This window comes from Ursus americanus, chromosome 16, assembly GCF_024610735.1.
Source record: "Ursus americanus isolate L20-20 chromosome 16, mUrsAme1.1.p, whole genome shotgun sequence".
Taxonomy (NCBI): domain Eukaryota; kingdom Metazoa; phylum Chordata; class Mammalia; order Carnivora; family Ursidae; genus Ursus; species Ursus americanus.
Genome location: NC_142142.1, coordinates 19,865,584 through 19,878,215, shown reverse-complemented (window position 1 = coordinate 19,878,215; position 12,632 = coordinate 19,865,584). Strand labels below are relative to the sequence as shown.

At 36.3% G+C, this 12,632-nt stretch overlaps 1 protein-coding gene across 3 annotated transcripts in view; it reads right to left on the bottom strand.

Moving 5' to 3' along the window:
• The window catches only part of HIKESHI (heat shock protein nuclear import factor hikeshi), a 44,182-nt gene extending 32,458 nt beyond the window's left edge, over positions 1 to 11,724 (bottom strand). For 2 of the 3 annotated variants that reach the window (XR_015726952.1, XR_015726953.1), the window contains exons 1-2: positions 11,505 to 11,724; positions 7,786 to 8,023 (exon numbers count right to left, since the gene is read on the bottom strand). Coding sequence is in view for 1 of the 3 variants with exons in the window: in XM_045815583.2 (XP_045671539.1) it covers positions 7,786 to 8,023; positions 11,505 to 11,534 (268 nt within the window). In the remaining 2 variants the exon portion in view is untranslated. The remainder of the gene's footprint in view (positions 1 to 7,785; positions 8,024 to 11,504) is intronic. The other variant, XM_045815583.2, reaches the window with a different exon arrangement.
• Positions 11,725 to 12,632: the final 908 nt, after the last annotated feature.

Below are 12,632 nucleotides of genomic sequence, written 5' to 3'. Positions count from 1 at the left end.
TACCTAACTCCACAACAGAAAACATATCTCACTGAGTTATTACTGTTCCAGTTATAGCAACTGGATTAACCCATTTTTGATTGTTGAATATTCTCCAAATTTGATGAAATAAGAGAGTAAGGAAATGTCCAGGTATGACCCCAAACGCCACCCTCACCCAAAGCTCCAACCTATTGGGTAGCATAAGAGAAAAGGGAAAAATCAGCCAAAGGCAATGCAAAAAGGATAGAAGAAAACACTTTTCACTATTCCCAAAACCATGTCCTGCAAGGAATACAGTGATGATCACAAATGAAAAAGAGACACAAAATGTTGGCAAAGTTGGGGCAAAGAGAAGAGAGAAAAAGGTGGGGATTAAACTGACAATATAATTGGTATGTCTCCAAAAACAAACAATGGGTCCTGGTCTACTGGCTCATGGCTAATATTTACCTTAATCAATGCATATGAGTCTGCGTACAAAATAAACCCGCACTTTCCAACTATGCAAACGGTTAACAGCTGGCTACTAGCCTATTGCTACCCAAACAAAACCTACCACTTTATATTTGAGGCACTGCTATCATGTCCCAGAGGCTCCTCAAACCCAAACCAAAAACATCACCTCTCTTCCCCTCTTTCTATATTGCTAAATATTTACCAGTATCCATCTAATCTTCTAGCATGTCTTCAAACTAGTAATTTATTGTCTAAAAAAAAAGTAATAGTATCTATTTCCATTTCTTTGTCTTTTTAAATCAATATATAAATATTCATTTATGTATGTTACATTTTAAAATGGAGCACTTTGGGAGCCCCCAAATGAATATCAAAGTGAACATGCTTGATAATGGATTCAGAAAAATGTGACATTACTTTGTCTTTTCTACAAATGGTACTAGAACAGTTGGCTATCCATTTGAAAAAAAAATTGAACTTCAATCTATACCTTGCAGTAGATACAAAATTAATTCAAACTGGATCCCAGATAGAAATATAAAATCTAAAACTAAAAAACAAAGAGAAAAACTTGGTGACCTTGGATTAGGTAAAGATTTCTTAGGCTCAGTACCAAAAGCACAATTTGAAAGTACCAAAAAAAACAAATTGAAAAATTGGACTTTATCAAAACAAAAAACTTCTGCTCTATCAAAGACACTGCTAAGAGAAAAAACAAGTCAAAGACTGGGAAAAAACATTTTCAAATCGCATATCTAATAAAGAACTTGTATCGAGAATATATACAGAACTCCCAAAACTCAATAATAAAACAACCCAGTAAAAAAAACAGAAAGACAGACATTTCAACAGGAACGTATACAGATACGTAAATAAGCACATGAAAATATGCTCAATATCCTTATCCATTAGGGAAATGCAAACTTAAAACACAGTGTATAACTCTACACACCTACTAGAATGCCTAAAACTGACCAGACCAAGCACTGGCAAGGATGTGGAGAAACAAGAACTTTCATACACGGCTGGTTGAATGTAAAATGGAACCACCACGTTGGAAAATAGTTTGGCAATTTTTTAAAAAGTTAAACATACAAGTACCATATGATCTAGCCATTCCACTTCTAGACATTTACCGAAGAGAAAGGAGTGCATATGTCCATACAAAGACTTATATACAAATATTTATATCAGTTTTATTTTTATGAATCAAAACCCCTAAACAATCCAAATATCCAACAACAGGTGAATGGATGAACAAACAGTGGTACATTCATACAATGGAATACTACCCAGAAATAAAAAGGAATGAACTACTGATATATACTGTAACATGAACGACTCCAAACATAGTAACTCAGCTGAATGAAAGAAGCTAGGCAAAAAAGCATACGGTATGCTTTCATCTATATAAAACTCTAGAAATGCAAACTATTTTTTAGGGAAACAAACTAGATCAGTAGTTGCCTAGGGTAGGAGAGGAGACAAGGAAGGATTACAAAGAACACTAGGAAACTTCGGGGCTGATATGTTCATTATCTTCAGTGTGGTGTTTCACAGGTGTGTATACATACATCAAAATTCATCAAACTGCACCCTTTAAATATGTGCAATTTACTGTATGTCAATTATATCTCAATAAATTACTAAAATTGTTAGCAAAAAGTAAATTTTCTCTGTTCTTTAGAAGATTTCTTAAGAAAGGATAAAAATTACAAAATATCAGCTTTTACCTAGAAAATGAAAAATTAAAATTAGGGGGCACCTGGCTGGCCCAGTAGGTGGAGCATGCAACTCTTGGGGTTGTAAATTCAAGCCCCACGTTGGATGTAGAGATTACTTTAAAAATTTTAGGGGCGCCTGGGTGGCTCAGTTAGTTAAGCATCTGCCTTCGGCTCAGGTCATGATCTCAGGGTCCTGGGATGGAGTCCTGTGTGGGTCTCTGCTTAGCAGGAGTCTGCTTCTCCCTCTCTCTCTCTCTCTCTCTCAAATAAATATTACAATCTAAAAAAAATTTTTTTAAATTAGGTCCAATGGATTCTGAGGGTATACCAACGGTTCAAATACATCAAATATAAACAAATACATACACACATATCTCCATGATTTTATAAACCTTTAAAAAAAAACTTATTACTTTAGGAAAATGTTAGGGAATCAACTCATTTTTTGAACATCGGTATATGAAGAGGAACAACAAAGTATTATCATGCCTTTCCTATGATCCTACCTCTGGGTAACCAAATAGTATATTCAAGAGTCTCTTTATAGCTAATAAATGAAATAACAATTTGAATGTGATCATTTGAACCCCTACTGAATTAACAAATATAGGCATGGCATATATATGTCTACTAATTTCACAAAAAGAGAGAACTATATATATACTTCCTGATCAAAGAACATACCATTATCTATAATAATCCCTCCAAATTTTTTTTCAAAATAAACTCAAATGAAGTCTGATCAAATCTCTAAGACCAACTAATTTACTGGAAATAGAGGACAAAGAATACATTGTACCTTTAATTTTTATGAAAGATACTTGAGACATCAACCAGTTGCAATGTACAATGTTGACTAAAAGTACTTACAACTTTAAAATATATAAACAAAAAACTCAGATCACTGGAAATCTGAACACTAATCAGACATTCAATTCTCTATTAAGGAATTATTATTTGTTTTTAGACGTGATAACATTATAGATACATTTAAAAAAGCAGAGAGGAAAAAAAGACCTTGTCTTCTAAAGACACATACTAATGTATTTATGGATTACATGTTATGATTCTGGAATCTGTTTCTAAATAATACAAGAGAGAAGTGAGTGGGAATATAAAAGAAGTAACATTGAGGCACCTGGGTGGCTCAGTCCGTTATGCGTCCAACTCTTCATTTTGGCTCAGGTGATGATCTCAGGGTAATGAGCCCTGCCTTGGGCTCCACACTAGCTCAAAGTCGGCTAGGGATTCTCTCTCCCTCTGCCCCTCCCCCTGCTTGTGAACACGATCGCTCTCTTTAAAATAAATAAATAGGGGCACCTGAGTGGCTTAGTCAGTTAAGCCTCTCTACCTTTGGCTCAGGTCATAATCTCAGGGTCCTGGGATGAGCCCATCAGGCTCCCTGCTTCTCCCTCTCCCTCTGCCCCTACTCTCTGCTCTTTCTCTCTCTCAAATAAATAAATTCTTTAAAAAATAATAAATAAAATAAAATAAATAAATAAATAAAATCTAAAAAATAACCCAAAAACATTATCCATGAGTTGTCATTTTGAGTGATGAGAGAGTGGTTCAATATTCCATTTGGTCTGCTTTTGTATACACTTGAATTTTGTATAACGAAAAGTAAAAAAAAAAAAAAAAATAAGATACCTTGTTGAATTTACTTTGTAACTATTTTATATACATCGATATAAAAATCCTAAATAAATAAAATTGGCATAGGTCAAATTTCTTCTATTGTCCTTGTCCTTTTGGGTATGAAGATTATATTAGCTTAGAAATATAAACTGGGTAACTATCTTTTTCTACTCTCTAAAAGTTTATATAAGATATGAACAGTTTGTTTCATAAAGGTTTAGTTGAACTTTGTAAAACCATCTGGGACTGACTACGTGTTGAAGGGAGGATTCCTACACATAACAATGTTTTATCTTTTACCTGTAATTACATAGCACTATAGGCTGCATACTGATTAACTGCCATTTACTGCAACTTGCTTCATGACTTAATATGTGGTCAAATTTCATAAATGTTCTCTGTACTTAAAAATGTATATGATCTGGGGCGCCTGGGTAGTGCAGTCGTTAGGCGTCTGCCTTCGGCTCAGGGCGTGATCCCGGCGTTCTGGGATCGAGCACCACATCAGGCTCCTCTGCTATGAGCCTGCTTCTTCCTCTCCCACTCCCCCTGCTTGTGTTCCCTCTCTCGCTGGCTATCTCTGTCAAATAAATAAATAAATCTTTAAAAAAAAATGTATATGATCTAATAATTAGGTGCAGGGTTCTATAAATGTCCATTGGCTCAAACTTGCTAACTCTTTTATTCAAATCTTCCATTTTACTAATATTTTATTGTCTTATCAAGAGGTAAATAAAATATTAATAGCATTTATCATTCTAAATGTCAATTTTTTAAATATATTGAAGTTATATATACACCCAAATTCATGACTTATCTTTTCCTAGAAATATTTTATTTTCCTGATGAATTATTTCATTTCTACTCAATAAATTTCTTAATCCCTGATGTTTTTGTCTTAGTCTAATTTTTCTTAGAATTAATATACCTATGACAGCTATTTATTGGTTGCTTGTGTTAAAATGTTTTAGACCCATTACTCTAAGCAGCAAAGTAATTATTTGTTTGCTCTCTTTAAAAGAAATCCTATCCTGGAGTCTCCATGTTTTCTCTGGCAAGTGTACCCTGTTTACATTTCTCCTGATAACTGATATAGTTGAAATTATTTTCACCATCTTATTTTGTTTTTAATATACTATGCCTATATACTATGACTTTACTTTTCCTTTCTTTTTTTAACTTTTCCTTAAACTTTTAACAAGATTACCTGAAAGTAGAATCAGTATTGTTATTCTCTTTCTAAACAATAAGACCTCAGAAAGCTTTAACTCTGATCATTACCACTCCTGTCTTATGCATTATTTTCTAGTACAATATTTAATTCTTGTGCATTTAAGTTATTTATTGTGTTGTTTTATACAATCAGGTTGCTGGATTAGGCTACATGCTTACCAATTCTTTTTTTTTTTTTTTTTTAAGATTCATTTTTTTGACAGAGCACAAGAATGGGGAGAGGGAGAAGCAGGCTCCCTGTAGAGCAGGGAGCCTGATGCGGCCCTCGATCCCAGAACCCTGGGATCATGACCTGAGCCAAAGGCAAATGCTTAACCAACTGAGCCACCCAGGCGCCCCATGTTTACCAATTCTTTAACTTTGCATCCTGCATGCTCTTCTACATCCTGGGTTCAATTTCCTCTTACAAAGTACAACTACCTTCAGTAGTTCTTTCAGTAATGGTCTATGAGTAGTAAACTTTCCATCCCCATCTGCGAAATATATTTATTTCTCCATCACTTTAGAATAACAGTTTTGAGAGTTATTTTATTTTTCCTTGGCACTTTGAAGATATTAATCTATTGGTTTTGGTTTCTATTCATACTCATGGTAAGTATGCTAAACTAACTGCCATCCAGTTGTAACTGACTTGTCTTTCCGGTTCCTTTATTACTTTCTCTTTACATTAAATGCCCAGAAATTTCATTAGAATGTATTGAATTGTCCATTTATATTCTTTCTACTTATAGATTGTTTATTTATTTTTAGGCACAGTCACATAAAAGAGAAAAAGTGATGAGAATGACTATCTTCTTAATTCTCCCAAAGATTATTCAAAACTAACTCCATGCTAAAGGTATAAAACATTAATTCATTACATGGAGTGGATGACCTAGGAGTGGTTCTCTAACTTAAGCATGCAAAACACCTGGGGAACTGGACTCCACCCATGGTTTCTGATCCAGTAGGTTTAGGGTCCTGCCATGAATCTGCATTTCTAACAAGTTCCCAAGGGATGCTAATGCTAATGCTGATTCTGGTGGTCAGGTAATCATGCTTTAAGAATCACTGTCTTGGGGCACCTGGGTGGCTCAGTTGGTTGAGTGTCTGCCCTCAGCTCAGGTCATGAGCCGGCTCAAGTCATGATCCCATGGTGCTAGGATCAAGCCCCATGTCAGGCTCCCTGCTCAGTAGGGAGTCTGCTTCTCCCTCTCCCCCTGGCTTGCACACGCTCTCTCTTGCTCACTTCCTCTCTCTCAAATAAATTAAATCTTAAAAAAAAAAAAAAAGAATCACTGTCTTAGGGATTAGGGATAATTATCTCATGGAACCCCAGTTGATAAGGACCACAGGGATTTGTCCTGTTTCTTCATTCTAGAGATTAGTATTTCTCATTAATTCTAAACAAAACTTAGCTTTAAATATTGCTCTTTCCTGTTTCTTCTTCTAGAATTCCAACTACATAACATAACAGCACCTAACAGTCCATCATCCAGCCAGAACTGCTCCAGTTCATTCCTCACACAGTCCTCAGGCTAAAAACAAACTTGTTCATATCACCTCCCCTACCAAAAAGTGTTTACTGGCTCCTCTACACCTATAGGAGCAGTTCTTTATGGGGAGGGTACATGGATGGGCTTCAGAGTACATGCGAACTTTTGAGTATTTACATTATGTTATACTTATTTTTTTAGAATACCACCAAACAGGTCTGTGAGATCACTTAGATAAGTACATTAAAAATTGCTGACTTAAATTCAAATGAGTTGGTATAGCACATAAAGCTTTTCCTGACCCATGACTGCCTAACCTACTCTTGTACCATCCTCTGCACACCAGGCTTTCAAAATTTCTTCATTGTACACGTACTACCTCCACCTAGAAAAGAATGCCCAATAGGCCTCTCACGGGCCTAACTAAACTTCTCTTCCCAAGAGATCCAATATCACCTTCTCCAGGAAACCTTCTCAACCCACTTGAGAGTTGCTCCCCTTTCCAATCTCTCTCAGCATCTTGTACAAACATCCACTATTACATTTCACCCTTCAAATTAGTGGTCTACAAAACTATCTTCCTTTATAAGAATATGAGTTTTCTCCAGCAAGAATTTAATCATTATCTTTAAATTCTCATAGTAGATACATTATGTCTGTTTTAATGTAGATTTTCAAGGGAACCAAAGATTCAATGGGAGTAAATGGCACCTAATCTAGTTTTGTTCTCACATTTCTACACAAAACACTTCAAAGCATCAATGCAATGATTATGCCCCTATAAGGTCTAATGCTTGCACTGGCAATAAAACCAAGAGAAAAACATCAGAGGGATAATCAAATCTAAGAGTTCAAAAGCACTGGAGGGGTGATCTAACGTGAGAGCTCAAAAACCTTCATTTAAAAAAAAAAGGACTCTCATTTTAATTCCTACACAAGTCTACTTGCTTTATCTGTTTATTTAATACACAGATGTGCATGTTACAAATTCTGAGAAGATTCCTTGTCATTATCTGTTAAAACACCCAATAAAATCCCTACAGAAAAGTAAATGGCTCTCTCCAGGAACAGTGGGTGGAAATGTGAGGAGCCAAGGAGGTCTTTTGCTTATTAATTTTCAAATATATCAGTTTATCATCTGAATTTTTAAAAAATCATATATCACTTTAGAAACCAGTAACACATAATGGAAAGTTAAAAAAAAAAAAAGCCATATCCTATGTTATGTTATTAAGAAAACAGCTCAATTATGTAATCATTTTAATATTATTTCTTACCAGATTTAAGACCTGAAATTTTGAAGATGGCACTTGGTTTCCCATTTGTGACAAATCCTAGGAGTTGCCATACAGGCATTCCATTTGAATCAGGATAGGAAAAGTAGACAGATCCTCCCATTCCCTCAGGAAATGGGATTGTTCCCAGCATAAAAACCACAACATGGTTGATACTTTCATAATCAGGCAAGTCAAAAACAAATTTATCCTCTGCCACTTGCTGTGCAGCTGTTTGCACCTAGAAAATAAGAAACTTGTCTTAGTTCAATAGTTTGATGAGTTTCTATAACCCTTACAGTATTCCTGTAAGCTGTTATCAAGTATTGTCAATTATAGTCATTATACCCAGTATAACCCTGGGTTAATCTCCAAATATACCAGTGTTAAATTTAAAAAGAAAATCCAAATGCATATATTCAGACTTAAAATGGTGACTTAGTTAATGTAACCTTTAAAAAATAGAATTAAATCATTTCAGAAGTGCCCATTAATGGGCCCATTAATTTCAGAAAGGAATTTACTTACATAAGTAAATCACTACAGCTTCAGAATGTTAAAGAAATGAAAGGTTGTTCAAAATACCACACCACCAAAGCCTTATCCTCTAGTATGCAAAGTACGGGAAATTAAAATGGGTAAGCAATCCAAAAGAATTAGTTAATCCTCATTGTTTGCAGATTCCGTATTTATTAACTTGCCTACTCACTAAAATTTATTTGTAAGCACAAAATCAATAGTCATTGCAATTTGGTGGTCATTCATGGACATGTTCATGTGCAGAGCAGCAAAAATTTTGAGTTGCCTAATGCACATGTTCCCAGCTGAGGTCGAGAAAAGTTAGCTGCGCCTTCTTCCTTTCAGCTCTCATACTGTAAACAAATGTTTCTCCCAGTCAATTTACTGCCACATTTGTCTGTATTTTGTGCTTTTGTCGGTGATTCTGATGTTTAAAATGGCCAAGCTGAAATGCAGGCTAGTATACCTAAGTCTGAAACAGTTGTTATGTGCCTTACCAAGAAAATGTTATATAAGTTTCATTCAGAAATGAGTTACGGTGTTATTGACTGTTAACTTCAATGTTAATGAATCAACAACACATATTAAATAAGATGTCTTTAAACAGACACATACAGAAAACAAGGTTATGTAATGATAGGCTGATAAAAACTGTCATCAGAGGCTTGAAAAAACCTATTTCCCCTAAGGTCAACGACTCAGTATTTACCAGTTGAGGAAATGAGCGTTCACACTAACTTCACAGAACCGAAATACTGTGAATAACAGAATCAACTGTATATAAAAAGCAAAAATCCTACCTTGAATGTGCTAAGTGGGAACCTGTAAAAGTTTCCTCTTGACTCATTTCATAATCTAATTTTCTGTTCTAGAATTGAATGTCAGTTTCTAGAATGAGATCTTATCTTATTTTGAAGTTTGAGAAATCTACTTCCAAAGAGAAAATTCCTTTTATCCGCTTTCAGAAAATTACTGATAACTGCTATTATCACATCCATTAACAAAAAGAAGTATTAATTCTGAGGGCACTCAGATCAAAGGCTATGAACAGTTTACGTTTTAACAAAGTTTTTTGGTTTTCTTTTTAATTGCTATTGCCACTCTATTCACCAAAACGCCAAATCTAAATTACTACCAGTATTTTAAGACTCTAAATGGTCAAATCTTATTACCTAGAATGTAACTTCTTTTCCTTTGCTAATAGTTGCTGTTGTTATTAAAATGCTCACTTTTTTCTTTTAAAATATCCTAGCTACTATTACAAGGAAACTTAAAAAATTTATAGCTGTGAATTATCAATAAATATGAGTTGTCCTAAATTTATTCCCAAGAGACCAAGAATGAATGTTCTTAAAATCAAGTTCTGATTCTCTCTTCTGAAGTTTTCCAACCTCATTAAAAACTGTCCAGTTTAAAAATAGAATAAAACAACAGAAAAACATAAACATAAAACCAAACTGCCTGTATCAGTGTTAAATTCAATTTCACCAGTTTTGGGCATGCACATAATCTTAAAAAACATATAAAATGATGGTATTTACAAGCCATGAAATAACCATCAGACAAAATAAATATCTGTTAAATGTCAACTCTAGCAAGCACCAAACATTCTATAAATCTGTATTATGATACAGTAATCCTTAACCTTAGGGAAAAAGATAATTCTTTTATTTAAGAAAAAATTTTCAAGGAATGAAACTAAGTTCACAACTTTAGATAAGTGGACTTTTCTAGTTAGAGAATAATAAAGTTAAGTTTTGGATATCTCCAGGTCTAGTTCCCCTTTTGATGAACACGTTCTCTGGTTAACAGAGTGAAAACACCTCCTAAAAATCTTATCTTTAAAGAACCTCTACTGATATCTATTACAGAGGTTAGGTGTTAGGTAAGTAGACACAGATATTGCTATAATTAAATATCCTTCCAAGTTAGTTGACAACATGAGATACACGGAATCCATGTGGCCTTTTCTTTAAAAAACAGACATAGGGGCATCGGGCTGGCTCAGTCGTTAAGTATGAGACTCTTGATCTCGGGGTCGTGAGCTCGATCCCCACGTTGGGCGTAGAGATTACTTAAAAATAAATAAAAATAAAATAAAACAGACGCACACATTTTAAATGTCATTCATTAATGACACTCACTCATCCGAGTCCCACACTGGGGGGACTGGTCTTTTCATTATCCCAGACTGGTCTTTTCATTTTCCCTGCCAACAGCAGGAACAACCCAAAGCTATCTCACCAATATTACCAATTACCACCCACCAAAGTGGCCTCCCAGTGACTGAAGAGACAAACTTTCTGAGGTTAGTCGTCTCCAATTTATCTTTGTGGTTTCTTAACTGTGCAGTGAATACATTACCAAAAGTTGATGAAAAATTTAATTCAACAATTGGGCTGCAAAATTTAACAAAGCAGGGAGAAAAAAGAAAGAACGGAACTCTGGGTGAAAAGTGTTAAGTCTGAAAAGGATTTCTGGGTGGTTTCTAAAGAGGCAAGCAAGATTCGTCCTCCAAACTATGCCTCAACAATTCCAGGTGCTGATCTAATTTAACTCTAATAATCTAGCAAGGCAGGTTATCTCTTCTGACCAATAAAGATTTTCGCAGCTCATACCCTTCTGGGGTATCTCGGCCATGACTCACACTAAAGTTCAGGCGTTACTATCAGGCAACTTCCAATTAATTTAAGCATATTTTTACACTGCCCCAGCACCTTTACCTTTTAGAAACAGTATGTTACAGACTAGATTCAAATGCCAGGTTTACCTCTAAATTACTGTGTGAGCTCAGGCAAGTATTTAAACTGACGATTGAGCTTAAGTTCCTCGACTACAAAATAAGAATTATAATAACCATCTCACAAGTTCGGAGGGTTAAATCGGAAGTGCCAAATAAGCGGCACCTAGAAGGCTGAAATTATCAGAAATGGACAAAAGGCGTGCACTGCCAGGCGTATAAATAATGCACACTCGATAAATAGTAGCTAATGTGGCTACTATTCAAATGACTGAAAAGAGCTGAGGGCAGAGGAGAACGAACACCACAGCACCCACTCTCCACCCTCACACTGAGGTGGAAAGTACACTTGGGGGGTGGGGGGATTTCCCCACATCTCCTGCACCGGAGCACCCTCCCCTTCCCGGGACCTCGCCCTCGGGTGTCCTGCCCCCTTCCTGATACCACCCGGCCCCATCCTCACCAGCCTCCCTGCCACCAAGCAGCCAAACATGGCGGCGACTCCACTCAGCCGGCAGGCACCCGAAGCCGGCGACTACAAGTCCTGGGGCTACTGCCCTAGTTGAGTCCAAGAACCTTCCAGAACAGGCAGGAGGACGCCAGTCCTTCCACTACATAGCGACTAGGCCAGCGGCAGGAACGCCTTCTGCCTCGGCGACCTCTGACCCCACTTCCTAACCAGCACGCCCCTCAGGAAGCGAGTACTTCCGGGGCTTACACGAGCCTCCCCAACTAAGGGAGAAAGTCAGGCCAGAGCCAGCACGAGACTACAAGTCCCAGACTACCCTGCACCGGCTTCCGGGAGGAGAGTCAAAATGACTTGCCTTTCGGGATTGACTGTCCAGAGTCCAGATTTTTCAAATTCAGTGCTAGTCGATCTTTCTCACATTTGTGTAACATTTTAGAGATTACAGTGCGCTTTACAATAATCACTTCACTAGGTCCTGGCAGAAACCTTACAAGGTATGCGAGGAAATTGCCCAGAGCGACCAGTTCCCAATATTTACACGGCACTAAATGTTGGAGCCAGAATCCAAGTCCTGATCCAAATCCAGGGCTCTTTCTGCTACACAGTATCTTAAAAGTACTAATTTTTAATCAGCCATTTAGTACTTACTGACAACGTTATTGTGGTTCTTTTCAGCTTCACTTAACTTCCCCATTTATTTTCTGTAAAACTGTAAGCAAGATACGTAACTTTAAAACTTCGTGCTTTAATGTCCCCATTTGTAAAACAAGAAAAATAATTGTACCTATCTTATACAGTTGCTGAGATGATAAAATGAATTAGTATATATAAAACAGAACAGAGTGGCAGCAGTTAATTTATGGGGTTTTTAAATGTCTTATTTTTTTTCTATATGCATTTGCAGAAAAGGTTCATAGGAAATAAACAATAGCCAAAAGAACTAGCATCAACTACTGACAGACACCAATACTCATTCTCCTTTCACAGCTTTAATTATCTTCTTAGATAGAAAGGTAGGATATCCCCTCCCCAAGAGTCTCTGCCCTACTTGAAATATATGAGTTTAGGGCACCAGTCATCAGCAGGTCTGTCCTTCCAAACCCAGGTTATATATGGAGGATC